Raw genomic sequence first — 18929 nt, 5'->3', positions numbered from 1 at the left:
CCTGCGGAAAGAACCTGCTTGATTGACCAAAGTCCTGTGTTTGAAGGAGGTACGAGGTGGTGCCACAGACCCGACTCCTGGCCCCAGCGAGGTGGATTTATACTCCACCTCAACATCCAATTTTACCTTACCGCTTGCTCTTGTGAAGTATATAGTTAGTTCACCCGTGCACCTGTTCAGTCTTACCCCACAGTTGGGGTATATCTTGAGAGGAAACTGGCCGATAAACTTTGAGCTCTTTTATACATTTATTTTTATTTTCATTTCATTGAGATTCAGCATGCATGATTTATTATCCCGCTCAACCCCAAACTTCTGCGTCCACCCATAACCTATTACGCCCATACTAATCAAGCTCCTATCAACTCCGCTTTAAATGTACCCAACGACTTGGCCTCCACAGCTGTATGACCATTAATTCGACTGATTCATCACCCTCTGACTAAAATTATTTCCCGTCATGATTTCTGCATGGAGTCTACACCTTCTCCTAGTAACAAAAATGGGCTTCCTCCGAGTTCAAATTTGTCCCCTGAATGAAAAGACATGAGTTGGTAGGTTAAATGCGTACAGATGAATAGCCGCCCAGTAATCCCCCAATGTAATGACATGTTGATTACGGCCTATTTCATCATGTGCCTCCACGGTGAAGACCGATGCAAATTATTTATATATATATTCAGTTCGTCCGCCAGTTCCTTGTCACCCATTACTGTGTCCAATGAAGAATCCCACACACCCTGACTATGGACTCGTTGCCCCGCTCCTTTAGGGAAGAGGCCACATCTACTAGGTTTGGACACAGTTACTTCTCCAAGCCATCAGGTTGTAGAGCATCATCATCCATTAATTTCCATTAATTGCCCATTTATGAGTTCCCCCCGCTACCAACTACACTCGGATATTTGTACATTGGGTTTTATTGGACTGTTTTCATGTTTATAATAATTTTGCTCTCGATGTTTTATTGCGTTCTTCATCTTTATTGTGTTTTTGAATGCGGCATTATACCTGGAGTAGGAGCCGTTCTGATTTCCTTTACACTGATGTACTGAAGGATGCAAATAAACTACCCTGACTCTTGAAACTTGAATGCTCTATAATCTATATGTCAAAACCACCGACTCCGCTGCGCAGCAGATTCGGCGATTGTGCTTATGTTTGCTAATTATTATTTTATTGTGATTGGATTTAATTCCATTCTTTTCGGTGTAGCGCTTGTCGGCACTTGAGCAAAGCACAGCAATATTTCGCTGCCTGCCAGCATTCGACCCTGCCTGAAAATTTGCACTGTCTGGTCAACTGACGCCGGAGACTATCGTTATTCGTTTTATACTACAAAGAACATAGAATAGTACAGCACACTACAGGCCCTTCGGCCCACAATGTTGTGCCGACCCTCAAACCCTGCCTCCCATATAACCCCCACCTTAAATTCTTCCATATACCTGTCTCTTAAACTTCACTACCGTATCTGCCTCCACCACTAACTCAGGCAGTGCATTCCACGCACCAACCACTCTGCGTGAAAAACCTGCCTCTAACATCCCCCTTGAACTTCCCTCCCTTTACCTTAAAGCCATGTCCTATTATACTGAGCAGTGGTGTCCTCGGGAGAGGCGCTGTCTGTCCATTCTGTCTATTCCTCTTACTATCTTGTACACCTCTATCATGTCTCCTCTCATCCTCCTTCAGTCCAAAAATGTAAAGCCCTGGCTCCCTTAATCTCTGATCATAATCCATGCTCTCTAAACCAGGCAGCATCCTGGTAAATCTCCTCTGTACGTTGTCCAATGCTTCCACGTCCTATATTTTGTTATTCCTTTTAGCCGCAGTGTTGTCTTCGTTTTCCATTTGAGAGTTTTAGTGAACGGCCCTGTTTGGCCTAGTGTTTATTGTTTTCTTTTCCCTCTAACTTTGTTCCCTATAAAGTCTGTGAACTATCGACCCACTTCAGTCTCTCTCCCTCTCTCTCCCTCTATCTCCCCTATTCCTCTCTCTCCCCCTCTCTCTGCTCCTCTCTCTCCCCATCTCTCTCCCCTCCTCTCTCTCCGCTCTCTCTCCCCATCTCTCCCCCCTCTCACTCCTTCTGTCTCTCCCTCTCTCTCTCCGCCGGGGGGCAATTGGGCCATATCCAAATTTACTGACACTGCAGCGTGCGGATAGAGCAATTGACCTCTGCCAAACACAGCGTCTTTCCTTCTGTGTGTTATTTCTCCAAAATCTGAAGGTTTTCCATTAAATTCCATTTTACCAATTTCGAATTCACCACAGATCCTACCCTGCTTGTCTTCGCCTACCGCAGAATGGTATTATCCAGGAGAATTAATCTTTAATAGCCCGTTCCTGAAACGGTATCTGCATATCAGCGAAGGTGCCGTTGTGCTTAATAGTAAGGGAGGTGGGTTGAGATCCTCCGGTAGATGATGATCAGACTGAGCACCGTTATAATGATTGCCCTGACTCTCTGTGTGGGTTATGCTTGGGTGTCACGGTGTGCGATGATAAACGACAGAACTCCGGTGGAGGAACGACAGACTCCCGTGTTGAGACAGAAACACGAGTTTATTCATCGGAATTCCAAATGAACATCGGAAGCATTTTAAACAATTGCGCTCACGCCAGTCAATATTAACTTGTCAAGTCTGAACAGAAAGCACAAGAGATTAACGACTCTAGACAGTCGGGTGTGGGTTATCTTATACTTCAGCTCATCCAAAGGAGTATCCAGAGCCGTAAACAGTCCTTCCAGTTGAAACGACAGTTCCCCTCTGAGTCTGTTGGGTTCATTTACTCTGTTCAGTGATTCCGGAGTGGCCTCCTGTATATCGGTAACACCCGATGTAGATTTCGAGACCGCTTCGCTGAGCATCTACGCTCGGTCCGCCATAACAACCGGGATCTCCCAATGGCCACCAATTTGATCTATACTTCCTATTCCCATTCTGATATGACCATCTATGATAAGGCAACTGTTAGGTTGGAGGAACACTTTGTATTCCATTTAAGTAGCCACCAATCTGATGACATGAACATCGCCCTCTCAAACTTCCGGTAATGCCGCCCAAACATTTCTGATCCCCTTTTCCCTCGCTCACCTCATCTCCCTGGTCACCTCCAGCATTCTCTCTGTTGCTCGGATTTCCACCAACTACAGACTTCCTCGTGTTTGTAACTGAATTTTATAACTTTGTAACATTTGACTCAGGAATTGGTTCTGTCAATTTAATATCAGTGGTCATCTCGTTCTCTCTTTACTCTAAACACTCTAAATCGGGAGCAGGGGCAGCGACAGACTCCTCAAGTTTGCCCCCTGTTCAATATGATCGTGGCTGATATGCCCCAGACGTCAAACACCCTTCTGTTCCAAATCCCCTAAACTTCAAATTGTCCTTCTGCCGAATATTCATCTATTTTCAGTTTAAATTTATCAATTTCCTCGGCTTCTTGTTTAATCTCTCTGCCAGAGAACAGCAAGGAACTCACCGGTCTTGCATATCATACCGTACTGGCGTGTTAACTGTGACTTTATAATCCACCCCTTCACCCCCCTCCCCCCAGCTGGTTGTGCGCTCTAACTGGAGGCTTTTAGTGAGGAAACTTTTATTGAGTTTTTTGAGATATAACATTTTAATTTCGGGTTCCTGATTTGTTACAGTTGTTTCAGTCTCCAGTTTTGAACAGGCAGTGTTGCGAATGGAAATGCTGCCTTGGTTGAGTTGTAGTCATCTAGTGACTTATCGGGGGTTGCTGATGGAGAGATGTCATTGATATGGTCACATCCATACTATCCGCTGGTACGTTGGGTCGCTGAACATTCCGATTAGGCTCATCGAGCTTCAGATTAGCAATGACATTTTTGGCTGAATCTTCTGCATATTCTTTTGCTTTATTTTCCAATTCTTCGTTCACTTTATTTAACAATTCTTGCATTTCCATCTTCTCCACCATGACCTCATAGATTGCCTCGTAATATCCCTCCACAGTGCAATAGCCACACTTCCACGTACAAAGGAAGTGAAGAAGTACCAGCAGAGACACGGTCACGGCCAGAAAAATGGCTCCAATTATCTGTTGGAATTGAAAAAAAGACGCTAAGAGACAGTAGCAGACACATATCTTTACGTCTGTTGTTCAATAAGATCAAGTTTACTTTTTCAATGACGTCACCTTCAACCGTTCAGCAAGATCATGATTTTTTCCACTAATCAGGACATCTTTTACCTCAGTACTTCTTTTCTCGCCCCGTAACTTCTATAGCTATTCTGATTACATAAACAGGTAAACAAATAAATAGATGAATAAATGAATAAAAATACGCAAATACGATCGATAAATTAAAACAAATATAGGCATAAATAGACAAACAAACAATAATGAAGTCAACTAAGAAATATATAAATAAATATTAAGAAATAAATACATGAACAAACAAATATATGGACAAATAAGTTAATAAATGACTAAGTAGACAACAGACGAACAGAGGGATAGGTGATTGATAACCAGTTCAATAAATAAGTTGATTTATTTCAGTACCAGAGATCGTGCACTGAAGCATCAAAGGTCGGACAATCATAGCACCGCTGAGTACAAGAACGACACCATCGTCCACCCACCTGGTCAATGCCATCAACCTAAAGCTATTTGCTCGCACCAAATCCGCCTGCCTCTATTCGGTTCAGATACAATGGGCTACAGTCTAATTGTACGCGCCTTTATCGCAGTGTCTTACTTTCCATTCCATACAACCACCACCCTCTATGTGGAAAACCTACCCATCAGGTCCCTTTGAAATGAAACCTCTACGCTCCACGCCCCATTCCAGTTCCAGTTCTGACCGGCTTCCTGGTAAATCGCAGTCGTTATGCAACATTAACAATGCGGGCATATTCGCGGGCCCGAGTGCTGTACCGTTACAGTCACAGACTCGAAGCCACAGCTGAAGACACTTACCCGAGACTTGAAGCAATAATAGTCCAGGTCAGGTGAACTATGAGTGGTATTACTGCTGAAATATATTTCGCACATTTCGTGGGTCATGTTTTGGACTCTTGAACAGGTGTAGTAACTCCCGTCCAGTAAAACAATGACGATCCATAAGAAAGATGGTATCCCTACTTTCACCAATGTCTTCGTAGGAAAATAACATTGAATACGGGAGCAGCGGAAATTACAGCAACTGATGGTCTCACTGCGAGGACGGGTACAGCCTGGCCCACATTTCAGCACTCTCTGTGAATCCAGATCCACGAAAGCTCTGATCATGAAGAGGATGACTGTGGGCACAGTGAAAACAACCACGGTGTAGCTTGTGTTCCAGTCCGGATGACAGGGACACGGGCTGATTTTCTCTAACATTTCTTCAAGCACATACAGGAATGCTGCGATCGCACCATTCCCACCGATTTTCAGTGCGTTGCGGGAAATCTTCCCAAAGATATCTTACAGTTTTCCGAACGCGGCTTGCAGCGCCATGGTCTATTCTAACACTGAGGAAACCCGGCACGGCGATGGGCTGCAGCTTTTATTTTAATCGGTTAAACTCCACCCAGTGTGGAAGGAGTTGTCGGCGTAACATGCGCACTGGTGTGGCCTGACTGAATTTCGGCTTGGAATCCAGATACTCTTGTGATATCAAACCCCCAACCGTGGTGAGTTAAGGACGCACCTGCCGCTTTGCGAAAACTGTCAGAAAGGCGGCGTTAACAGTGCGATGTCCTTTCAATAATACGTATATCAATTGGATTGCTGTTGAGAGGGACGACCTACCGAGAGAGTCCCAGAAAAAGAGTCTCTGGTGCTGTGGCGCAGAAGAGCGGAAATCTGCGAGGACTGAAGTGCTGAACGGAGATTCCATAGTCAGTGGAACAGATACGAGATTCTGTGGGCGCGTTAGAGACACCAGGATGCTATGTTCGCTTGCAGGTGCATTCTCAAAGATGAACAACCATGGGTCTTGGTATATATTGGCATCCAAGACATAGGTGGACAAGGTGTGGAAGTCCTGAAAAGAGATTTTAGGGAACTAGGTAAATAGCTGAAAACTGGACCCATGCCACGCGCCAGTGAGGGTGAGAATATGATGATTTGGCAGGTGAATGCGTGGCTGAGCAACTGGTGCAGGCGTCAGGTGTTCATATTTACGGATCATTGGGATTTGTTCCTTGGTCTTAGACTCTCCAACCATGGGAAACTTCTTCTCATCATTCACTCTCACACGTCTTTTCACCATTGGATAGGTTCCAATCAGGTCAACGGTCATTCTTCTGAATTCCTGTGAATACAGGGCCAGAGCCATCAGACGTTCTTCATGTGGCAAACCATTCAATCATGGAATCATTTTCGTAAATCTCCTTTGAACCCTCTCCAGTTTCAGCACGTCTTTTCTAAGATAAGAGTCCTGACACTGCTCACAATACTGCATGTGAAGTCTCCCCAATGTTTTATAAAGTTCCAGCATTACATCCTTGCCTTTATATACTGGTCCTCTTGAAATGATACGCAACATCGCATTTGCCTGCCTTACCGCAGCCTCAACTTGCAAACTAACCTTTAGGAAATCCTTTCTTTTTCAATCTTTTTATTGAATTTCATATATAAAGAGAAACATAACATAATATAAATAGGTTATAAGTGCACTAGATTTGAAGTTAAATTTATAATAGGATAACAATATCTTATTAAATATCAGCCAAAAAAAACTTATAATAAACAATCAAACCTATTTTGATTGAACACGAAAAAGAATAAAAATAGTCATCAAAAGAAAAAAAAAGTAAAAATGCACGAAAAAGTGTATATTAAAAAAATAAACCTAAACTAACATGGGCAATAATACCAGTTTATATGAGTATGATAGTGTCAAAAACTCCGGAACTCCATACCAGAACAAGAATAAAAAGAGAAAAGGTATGGAAGAGGCCAAATTAATTCATATGAAAGTGTCGAATGAACGGTCCCTAAGTTTCTTCAAATTTAATTGATAAATCGAAAACAGTACTTCTAATTTTTTTCTAAACTCAGACAAGAGATAGTTTGAGAAAGCCATTGAAATGTGGTAGGAGGGTTTACTTCTTTCCATTTTTGTAATATAGACCTTCTGGCCATTAATGTTACAAAGGCGATCATTCGTCTAATTGAAGGGGAAAGTCGACTACCATCCTCATTTGGTATACCAAAAATTGCAGTAATAAAATGAGGTTGTAAATCAATATTCCAAATTGAGGAAATGGTAGCAAATATGTCCTTCCAATGGTTATGTAAAGTGGGACATGACCAAAACATATGGTTTTATATGGAAACATTTGGTTTCAGTTTCGTAAGTTTTTTACTCTGAAAAACTTTGTACTTGATTGCCCTATCTTACTTAACTTCTTTTTTAAACCTTCTTTAACAGATCAAGCTTTTAGCATATGGAAAAGGAAAGGTATAATATGTTTTCGTGATCTCTTTTTTGAAGGTAGTTTCATGTCTTTTGACCAACTTTCCAACAGATTTAATTTACCTAAATCTAATTTTTTTTAGATATTTACAAATTAGAAATTTTTTATATAAAGTTTTACCATCCTTTCCCAATTCAATTTTGATAGACTTTTCAGACATGATTTTTACACTGAATCCTTGTCAGAAAGGATTAGTGGCTCTTATTTATAATAGGATTATGAAGATACAACCAGAAATATCAGGTAGAATTAAACAAGAGTGGGAAAAAGAACTTCCATATAATATATCAACAGAAAAATGGGAAAAATTTTACAAATGGTTAATTGTTCTTCTATATGTGCTAAACATGCTTTAATACAATTTAAGGTCGTACATAGAGCTCATATGTCTAAAGATAAGCTTGCTCGATTCTATTCTCATATTAACCCTCAATGTGACAGATGTCATTCAGATGTGGCCTCATTGACCCATATGTTTTGGTCATGTCCCACTTTACATAACCTTTAGGAAATCCTGCAGAAAGACTCCCAAGACTATTTACCCTCAGTTTTCTGTATTCTCTCTTAATTTAGAAAATTACATGACCATACACTTCCCGAAAATGTATTCCATCAATGATTTATTGGCGTCCGTCTGTAGCCCCTCTACTTCTACAGTGCTACATGCCCTCTATTTACCTCCATATCGTCTGCAAACATCACCACAAAGCTATCCATTCCATCACCCAAATTATTGGCATATAAGTAATAAGAATCTGTCCCTACAAAGATTCGTGTGAAGCACCACTAGTTAAGAGCAACCAACCAGAAAAGGATCAGTATTTTTACCAGATAATACGTACACGTCGCTGGAATAACACAGCAGGTCAGGCAGCATTCGTGAGAAAAAGTGTAGCCAACGTTTCGGGCCGAGACCCTTCGTCAGGAAAGGGGGGGGGGGGAAAGAGGGCCGAAGCCCTGTAATAGAGATAGGGGATGGGGGAAGGTCTAGAGGCGCCAGGTGGAAAACCAAGCAGAGGAAAGATAAAGGGGGAGGGGATAAGCATGAAAGAACTGTAGAGATAAAGGAGCAGAAAGGTGAAAGGGGAGAGAGGCAGAAGGGATCGGGATAGGGGAAGGGGGGGGATTACCGGAAATTTAGGAATTCAATGTTCATACCACCAGGATGGACGCTACCCAGACGGTAAATGAGGTGTTGCTCCTCCAACCTGAGTTTCGCCTCGTCATGGCAGTAAAGGAGGCCATGTAAGGACATATCTAGATGGGAATGAGAGGCAGAGTTGAAGTGGGTGGCAAACGGGAGGTCCTGTCTATTGTGACAGACGGAGCGTAGATGCTCGACGAAGTGGTCCCCCAATCTGCGTCGGGTCTCGCCGATGTAGAGGAGGCCGCACCGGGAGCTCCGGATGCAATAGGCAACTCCAGCAGCCTCGCACTTGAAGTGTTGCCTCACCTGAAAGGACTGTCTGGGGCCCGGAATGGTGGTGAGACGGGAGGTGTGGGGACAGGTGTAGCACTTGTGCTTACAGGGATGTGTGCCTGGTGGGAGTTCTGTGGGGAGGGACATGTGGACCAGGTAGTCACGGAGGGAACGATCCCTGCGGAAAGCTGAGAAGGGTAGGGAGGGAAAGATATGCTGGGTGGTGGGGTCCATTTCAATGTGGCGGAAGTTGTGGAGGACAACGTGTCGGAGCCGGAGGCTGGTGGGGTGGTAGGTGAGGACAAGGGGGACCCTGTCCCTAATGTGGTGACGGGAGGACGGATTAAGGGCTGAAGTGCAGGAAGTGGAGGAGAAGCGGGTGAAGGCATCTTTAATGACGCCAGAAGGGAAACCACGATCCTGAAAGAAAGAAGACATTTGAGAAGTCCTGGAACGGAAAGTCTCATCCTGCGAACAGATGCGGCGGAGACGGAGGAACTGGGAATAGGGAATGGCATTTTTGCATTGAGCTGGCTGGGAAGAGGTATAGTCAAGATAGTTATGGAAGTCAGTGGGTTTGTAGAAGATGTCCGTGGATAGTCTGTCTCCAGAGATGGAGATTGAGAGATCAAGAAAGGGGAGAGAAGTGTCCGAGATGGACCAAGTGAATTTAAGTGCTGGGTGAAAGTCAGAAGCAAAGTTGATGAGATTGACGATAGCATGAGTGCAGGAAGCAGCACCAATGTAGCCGTTAATGTAGCGTAGGAAAAGATGGGGAGTGGTGCTAGTATAGACTTGGAGCATGGATTGTTTCACATAACCCACAAAGAGGCCGGTAAGGCTGGGTCCCATGCGAGTACCCATGGCTACACCCTTGATCTGGAGAAAGGAGGAAGAACCAAAGGAGAAGTTATCGAGAATTAGAGCAAGAACCGCCAACCGGAGAAGTGTGGTGGTGCTGGGGGACTGGTGAGGTCTCCTATCCAAAAAGTAGCGGAGGGCTTTGAGACCTTCTTAATATGGGATGGAGGTGTACAAGGAAACTTTACCACGAAGCCATCCATTCCATCACCCAAATCATTAACATCTAACATAATATGAATCTGTCCCAACAAAGATCCCTGTGAAACACTACTAGTCATCAGCAACCAACCAGCAAAGATTCTCTTTATTCTCACTCTTTTCCTCCTGCCAATCAGCCACTGTTTTATCCTAGAATCGTTCCTGCAATACCATGGGTTCGTAGCTTGTTAAGCAGCCTCAATGTGTGGCATTTTGTAAAAGGCCTTCTGAAAATTCAAGTAAACAGCATCAACAGATTCTTCTTTGTCTATTCTGCTTGTTGATTCTTCAAAGAATTCCAACTGATTTGTCAGGCAATATTTTCTCCTGAGAAAGACATGCTGGCAACGGCCTTTATAATCACGTGCCCCCAACTACCTTGAGACCTCATCCTTACTGGTCGACTCCAACATCTCCCCAAATGTTTAAGTCAGACAAACTGACCTGTTGTTTCCATTCTTCTGCCTCTCTCCCCTCTTGAAGAGTGAAGTAAAATTTACAATTTTCCAGTCTTCCAGAACCATACTAGTATCTAGAGATTTTTTAAAGTTCATCATTAATGCCTCCAGAATCTCTTCAACCACATCTTGCAGAAGTCTGCGGTGAACACCATCTGGTCCAGGTGACTTGTCTATCTTCAGACCTTTCAGTTTCCCAAAAATCTTTTCTCTCGTAATGTTGACGTCCCACACCTCATGGCCTCTGGCACCTGGCACTTCCACCATACTGCTAGTGTCATCCACGGTGAAAACTGATGGAAAACACATATTCAGTTCTTCCGCCATTTCTCTGCACTCCATTACTACCACTCCAGCGTCCTTCTCTAGCGGTCCAATATCCTCTCTTGCCTTCTGTTTTACACTGTATGAATCTTCACAAACTTCCGGTATACGCTTTAATATCATAGGCTAGCTTATTTTCGTATTCAATCTTTACTTTTTAAATGACTTTTTAGTTGATTTCTGTTGGATTTTGAAAGCTTCTCAATCCTCGAAATTCATACTAATTTGTGTCCTATCATGTACCTTCTTTTCGGCTTATATGTTGGCTTTAACTTCTCTTGATAGCCACGGTTGTGTCATCTTGCCTTTAGAATATTTCTTCCTCTTTGGGATGTATGTCCTGTGCTTTGAGAACTGCTTGAGAAATTCCAGCCATTGCTGCTCTGCTGACATCTGGCCTTGCGTTCTTTCAACTTCTCTCTCTTGCCTCTGTAATACCCTTCCTCTACTGTAATACTGATACATCTGTCTTTCGCTTCTCTTTCTCAAGTTTCAGAGTGAACTCGATCATATTATGATCACGTACTCCCTAAGAGTTCTTGTTCCGTAAGCTTGCTAATGAAGTTCTTTTCACAACACCTCATAGAGAATAGTTGATACCCCAGTGGGTTGAACCACGAGCTGCTCTAAAAAGCCATTTCTTAGGTACTGTAGATATTCCCCTCCTAGAATTTAGCACGAACCTCATTTTCCCTAATCTGCCAGCATATTGAAATCCACCATGACTATGGTAACATTGTCCTTTTGTCATGCATCTTCTATTTCCCGCTGTAATTTGGGGGCAACATCCTTAGTACTGTTTGGTGCCTTGTATACAACACTACAACTTTTCACCATTGCAGTTCATTACGTCTGTGCACAATGATTTTGCATAGTGCACATATTCAAATACAACACCTTCAGTCCTATATTCACCCTTTCCGGTTTTGTCCACTTCTTACATTGCAAATCATCCTATTGTCTGAACCTATGCCCTATCAACAGTCTCTCCTCAATACATACTGCCCCTGTTTATAAACCAGCGAACTCATCTTCAATACTGTTATCTGCCTTTCCTGCTATACTTCTTGCATTGAAGCATATGGAGCTCAGGACTCTTCGCACCATGCTCAACCTTCGGATTCTTAGTGAAACCTCCTTTTATCCAGAGTCTCTGGAAATGTGGCTCGTTAGCCCATCGCTAACAGCCACAGGATTCTGCGGCAATAAACCCAGCTTTATTGTATACACCTATGGCTGGGGTGTATACAACTTTGGTCCCACCAAAACCATGTTTGTGTTGAACCTCGCACCCAAACCCCGGTTTTAGTGACTGCGTGCGATTTCCTGCCCTGCAATAGCCCGTCGGCATGAAATAATTGATCACACACTGCATAGAACCATAAGGTGATATATCTGTGAATGTTAACTTAATCAAAGAATTAGTAAAGGAAAGGAATAAAGAAAAGGGCCCATTATAATCAAACTGTCAAACGTTCACAGGTTAGAGCACAAATCTTCCAAAAGCCATATTCACCGACTCCCGCGCCTTGTCTCCATCGAATCACATTTCCCACGGGATCGAATCTACGACCGGTTCTTACCGGCGTCTTCTCTCTTCATCTCCCGCCGAACACAGACTAAGACCCACACCAGAGTCAGGTACAGTAAGAACCGCTCCTCCAAAGGGGTGCTGTGGAATGTGGGCATTCTCCCCTGATTGGATGGCCCACATTCCAAAGCACTCCTTATCTCTAATAATACCAAAACACTGCTTCTGCAGAAAGTCCATTCCATGCAATACCCTACAACATTAGCAGTAAAACCTTTACCAAGGCATTACTTTTACTTTGTCTGAAGTCATACCAACAACTGCCTTAAGAAATTCTCTAGTAATTGTTCTGGCATTCTGGATCCTACTCCACACCCCACCCCCAACTACCGTAATTCTAGATTACTCCCCATGGTGCAGCACTAACAAACCTTCCTGCTAGAAGATTTGTCCTGCATTTTGCAGCAGGGGATAAGCTTCAAACTGTCCTTTCTGTACTGGTACAATCTTTACTTTCTCCTAAGGGTTCTTTTACATTAAACTCTCAGATCAATTCCAGTTTATTGCACAACATCAAATCCAGAATGGTTGTCTCTCACCCACATCCCTTCCGTTTTGCGCACATCTGCCCTCGCACCATCCTCGCGCCGCGACTCCAGAGATAGGGTTCCTAATATCCTCAACTACCACCCCACAAGCCACACATTTATCATTTACAGTGTCCAGGCCGTAGTGTTGTCTGGTCTCTATGCCACTGAGACACAAACCACATACAGCATGGGTGGCAAGGTATTGTAAAGTCAATACCATTCTTCTCTCTGCAAGACGTCACAGGCAGAAAAAGGCGAATGCTAACAGTGCCCTGGGTGTCCTGAATCAAACATTACATTCTGAGACTTGTCATTGGGCAAGATACCAGGTTGTTTCAATAGTCAAAGATCTGCACTGGGAATGTCTGAACAAATATAGCACTCACAAAAACACAGAATCATAGAAAACCTACAGCACAATATAGGCCCTTCGGCCTATAAAATTCTGCCGAACTTGTCCATACTTTAGAAATTACCAGACTTCCCCAAGATTCTATGTTTCTAACTTCTGTGTACCCATCCAAGAGACTCTTAAAAGACCCTATCATATCCTCCTCCACTACCATTGCCGGCAGCCCATTCCATGCACTCACTACTCTCTGTATAAAATAATACACCTGACATCCCTTCTGTACCTACTTCCAAGTACCTTAAAACTGGGCCATCTCTTGTTAGCCATTTCAGCGCTGGGGAAAAGCCTCTGACTATCCACACGATCAGGTCACCCTCGGTCGCTCCAAGGAGAAACGGCCGAGTTCACTCAACCTTTTTTTATAAGGTATGCTCCCCAATCCACACAACATCCTTATAAATCTCCTCTCCACCTTTTCTTTTGTTTCCGTATCCTTCCTGTAGTGAGGTGACCAGAACTGAGTACAGTACTCCAAGTGGGGTCTGACTAGGGTCCTTTATAGCTGCAACATTATTTCTCGGCTCCTAAATTCATTCACTGGTCATTCATTCCTAAATGCATTTCCACGATTGACGAAGGACAATATACAGTATGCCTTCTTAACCACAGAGTCAACATGCGCAGCTGCTTTGAGCAACCTATGCACTTGGACCACAAGATCCCTCTGATTCTCCACACTGCCAAAAGTCTTACCATTATTACTATATTCTGCCATCATATTTGACCTACCAAACTGAACCATTTCACACTTATCTGGGTTGAACACCATCTGCCACTTCTCAGCCCAGTGTTGCATTCCATCAGTGTACCGCTGTAACCTCTGACAGCCCTCCACACTATCCACAACACCCACAAACTTTGTGCCATCAGATAATTTACTAACCCATCCCTCCACATCATCATTCAGGTCATTTATAAAAGTCACAAAGAGTAAGGGTTCCAGAACAGATCCTTGAGGCACTCCACTGGTGACCGACCTCCATGCAGAATATGAACATTGCCTTCAGTGGGCAAGGCAGTTCTGGATCCACAAAGCAATGTCTCCTTGGATCCCATGCCTCCTGACGTCCTCAATAAACCTTGCATGGGGTACTTTATCAAATATCTTACTGAAATCCATATACACTATATCTGCTGTTCTTCCTTCATCAGTTTGTATCGTCACATGCTCAAAAACTCCAATCAGGCTTGTAAGCACGACTTGCCCTTGACAAAGCCATGCTGACTATTCCTAATCATATTATACCTCTCCAAACGTTAATAAATTCTGCCTCTCAGGATATTTTCTATAAATTTACCCACCACTGAAGTAAGACTCACTGGTCTATAATTTCTTGGGCTATCTCTACTCCCTTTCTTGAATAAGGGAATAACATCCGCCACACTTTGGCGTGGCTCTGCTGGTAAAAGTGGCATCAAAACAGTAGGAAGATGTGACGTTTGATCAGAAGATGTCCAATCCTGTGGGTTCAGCCCACGAACCGCAAGTGTTAAAGGATCCCAATTGCATTTATATGCAAGCCTCCCAACAGTATTACAGTTGAAGAAAGGAGAGTATGGAGCCATGAGGGAAGAGCTAGCCAAGTTCACTAGAAGGATACCCTCGCAGGGATGACAGCGGAACAACAATGGCAGGTATTTCTGGGAATAATTCGGATGGTGCAGGATCAGTTCATTCCAAAGAGGAAGAAAGTTTTTAAGGGGAGTAGGAGGCGACCGTGGCTGACAAGGGAAGTCGAGGACAGTATAAAAGTAAAAGAGAAGAGTTATAACATAGCAAAGATGAGCAGGAAGCCAGAACATAAGAACATAAGAGATAGGAGCAGGAGTAGGCCAAACGGCCCCTCAAGCCTGCTCCGCCATTCAACAAGATCATGGCTGATCCAATCTTAACTCTAGTTATCACCGAATCCCACAAGGCAACAGTGCCAACCAACAGGGCACCATGCCGCCCATTTTATTTTATTATTCATCCCGCCCAAACCCATGTGATCACCCGGGGGAAAAAAAAACGATTAGCAAATTGAGGAGAAAAAATCTGGAAAATTCCTCTCCGACCCATCCAGGCTATCGAAAACTGGCCCAGGAGATCACATGGCTGATCTAAACCTAGCCTCATGTCCACTTACCTGCTCGCTCACTGTATCGGCTAATGCAATTTTTATCCAGGAAAATGTCTATCTCCGTTTTGAATTTATTGAGTGTAGTAGCTTCCACAGCTTTCTGGGGCAGTAAATTCCACAGCCCCACTACCCTCTGAGTGAAGAAATTTCTCCTCATCTCAGTCAAGGAACGGCATCCCCTTATTTTAAGATTATGCCCCCTAGTCCTAGTTTCACCCATCATTGGGAACATTCTCCCCGTATCCACCCAATCAAGCCCCTTCACAATCTTACATGTTTCAATAAGATCGCCTCTCATTCTTCGGAACTCCAATGAGTAGAGTCCCAATCTACTCAACCTCTCATCATACATCAACCCACCCATCCCCGGAATTAACCTAGTGAACCTTCTCTGCACTGCCTCGAGAGCCAGTATGTCCTTTCTTAAATATGGACACCAGAACTGCACGCAGTACTCCAGGTGTGGTCTCACCAATACCCGGTACAACTGCAGTGAGACCTCCCTGTTCTTATACTCCATCCCCCGGCAATCAAAGTCAGCATTCCATTGGCCTTCTTGACCAACTGCTGCACTTGCATATTAACTTTTTATGTTTCCTGCACCAGGACCCACAGATCCCTTTGCATAGAAGCACTTTACAGTTTCTCTCCATCTAGATAATAACTTGCTCTATTATTGTTCCTGCCAAAGTGCAAGACCTCACACTTGTCAGTATTATATTTCATCTGCCAAATGTCTGCCTAATCACTCAGCCTATCTATGTCCCCCTGCAGGGTTTCAATGTCCTCCGCACTCATTACACTCCCTCCCATCTTTGTGTCATTGGGAAACTTTTAAAGAACAATAGAAGATTACTAAAAAGGCAATACGGGAAGAAAAGATCAGGTACGAAGGTCAGCTAACCAAGAATATAAACGAGGATAGTCAAAGCTTCTTTCGGTATGTGAAGAGGAAACAAAATAGTTAAGACCAAAGTTGGGCCTTGGAAGGCAGAAACGGGGGAATTTATTATGGGGAACAAGGAAATGGCGATGAGTTGAACAGGTACATTGGCTCTGTATTTACTAGGAGCACATAGACAATCTCCCAGATGTAATACTGGCCAGATGAACAAAGGTAACGGAGGAACTGAAAGACATTTACATTAGGCAGAAAATGGTTTTGAGTAGACTGATGGGGTGAAATCTAATAAATCCCCAGGACCTGATGGTCTCCATCCCAGGGTACATAAGGAGGTAGTTCCAGAAATCGTGGACACATTGGTAATCATCTTCCAATGTTCTATAGACTCAGAATCAGTTCCTGAGGATCGGACGATGGCTAATGTTATCACACTTTTTAAGAAAGGAGGGAGAGATAAAACGGGGAATTATAGACCAGTTAGTCTCACATTAGTGGTGGGGAAGATGCTGGTGTCAATTATAAAAGATGAAATAACGGCATATTTGGATAGCAGTAACAGGATCGGTCTAAGTCAGCATGGATTTACAAAGGGGAAACCATGCTTGACTAATCTTCTGGAATTTTTTGAGGATGTAACAATGAAAATGGACAAGGGAGAGCCTGTGGATGTAGTTTACCTGGACTTTCAGAAAGCCTTTGAAAAGATCCCACATAGGAGATTAGTGGATAAAATTAGAGTACATGGTATTGGGGGGTAGGGTTCTCACCTGGATAGAAAATTGGTTGGCAGACAGGAAACAAAGAGTAGGGATTAACGGGTCCTTTTCTGAATGGCAAGCAGTGACTAGTGGGCTACCGCAAGGCTTGGTGCTGGGTCCGCAACTATTTACAATATACATTAATGATTTGGATGAAAGGATTAAAATTAACATTGGCAAATTTGCAGATGACACAAAGCTGGGTTGCAGTGTGAAGTAGGAGGAAGATGTTATGAGAATGCAGGGTGACTTGGACAGGTTGGGTGATTGGGCAGCTGCATGGCAGATGCAGTTTAATGAGGATAAATGTGAGGTTATCCACTTTGGTGGTAAGAACAGGAAGGCATATTACTATCTGAATTGTGTCAAGTTAGGAAAAGAGAAAGTACAACGAGATCTAGGTGTCCTTGTTCACCAGTCACTGATAGAAAGCATGCAGGTACAGCGGACAGTGAAGAAAGCTAATGGTGTGTTGGCCTTCATAACAAGGGGAGTTGGGTTTAGGAGCAAAAGGGTCCTTCTGTAGTTGTACACGGCCCTGGTGATACCACACCTGGAATATTGTGTTCAGTTTGGTCTCCAAATTTGAGGAAGGACTTTCTTGCTATTGAGGGAGAGCACGAGGTTGTTTGCCGGTATAGCGGGACTGGCATATGTTGAAAGATTGAAGTGACTGGGCATGTAAACACTGGAATTTAGAAGGATGGGAGGGGATCCGATTGAAAAATATATTATTAAGGGATTGGACACTCTCGAGGCAGGAAACATGTTCCCGACGTTGGTGGTATCCAGAACCGGAGGACACAGTTTTCAGCCAGAGAGTTGTGCATCTGTGGAATGCTCTACCTCAGAAGGCAGTGGAGGCCAATTCTCTGGATGCTTTCAAGAAAGAGTTAGATACTCTTAACGATAGCAGAATCAAGGGATATGGGGAGAACGCAGGAACAGCGTAATGATTGTGGATGATCAGCCATGATCACATTGAATGGCGGTGCTGGCTCAAAGGGCCGAATGGCCTACTCCTGCACCTATTGTCTATCGTCTATTGACTATAGCATCTGGGATGTGAAAACAGATTAAAACGGGAAATAGAAAAAAAAACGTGTCAAAAGGGCAATTTTATGATAGTCATGGAGACATATTGTAAAAATCAGATAGGTGAGGGATCTCAAGGTAATGTGTTTGAATGCCGACAAGATGGCGTTTTGGACCAACTTGTTGTTGTGCCTAATAGGGGGTCGGCTACACGGATTAGGTGTTATGTAATGAATCGGAGGCATAGAAATATAGAAAAACAACAGCACAATACAGGTCATTCGGCCCACAAATTTGTGCCGAACATGTCCCTACCTTAGAAATCACCAGGTCCCTGGGGACCCTCTCACCCCCCACAGACACTCTCCCCGTCACCCTCGATTTTCGTAAGCTCCACATACTTATCCAAAAGTATCTTAAAAGACCCTATCTTATCCGCCTACATCACCGTTGCCGACAGCCCATTCCATGCACTCACCACTCTGTAACTCAGTCTCAGATTTACAGACTAAAAAACCTATCCTTGTCATCTCCTCTGTACCTACTCCCCAGCACCTTAAACCTGTGTCCTCATGAGGGAACCATTTCAGCCCTGTTAAAAAAGCCTCTGACTATCCACATGATCCATGCCTCTCATCATCTTATACACCTCTATCAGGTCACTTCTCATCCTCCATCGCTCCAAGGAGAAAAGGCCGAGCTCACACAACCTATTCTCATAAGGCATGCTCCCCAATCCAGACCTTGTAAATCTCCGTTTCGCCCTTTCTATGGCTTTCACATCCTTACTGTAGTGAGGTGACCAGAACTGAGCACAGTACTCCAATTGGGGTTGGGCCAATGTCCTATAGAGCTTCAACATTATCT

The 18929-nt window shown here is 43.7% G+C and overlaps 1 protein-coding gene across 1 annotated transcript; it reads right to left on the bottom strand.

The window, feature by feature from the left end:
* Nucleotides 1-2564: 2564 nt before the first annotated feature.
* LOC132393816 (calcium homeostasis modulator protein 6-like) lies at nt 2565-5480 on the bottom strand. The gene is made up of 2 exons (XM_059969207.1): nt 4957-5480; nt 2565-4071 (listed from the first exon to the last, which is right to left on the bottom strand). The coding sequence occupies exons 1-2, from the start codon at nt 5359-5361 to the stop codon at nt 3730-3732; spliced, it is 747 nt and encodes a 248-aa protein (XP_059825190.1). The 5' UTR covers nt 5362-5480; the 3' UTR covers nt 2565-3729.
* Between the last annotated feature and the right edge of the window lie 13449 nt (nt 5481-18929).

The sequence above is a fragment of the Hypanus sabinus genome, chromosome 5 (genome assembly GCF_030144855.1).
Source record: "Hypanus sabinus isolate sHypSab1 chromosome 5, sHypSab1.hap1, whole genome shotgun sequence".
NCBI lineage: Eukaryota > Metazoa > Chordata > Chondrichthyes > Myliobatiformes > Dasyatidae > Hypanus > Hypanus sabinus.
Note: the sequence above shows the minus strand (reverse complement) of the source record. Positions and strands in the feature narration are given on the sequence as shown.

Bases quoted from the DNA above. Each gene is read 5' to 3' on its own strand.
- LOC132393816 (XM_059969207.1), bottom strand. From the start codon at position 5,361: ATGTTAGAGAAAATCAGCCCGTGTCCCTGTCATCCGGACTGGAACACA. The intron at 4,072-4,956 runs GTAAGTGTCTTC...CAATTCCAACAG, and splicing joins ATTATTGCTTCAAGTCTCGG to ATAATTGGAGCCATTTTTCT.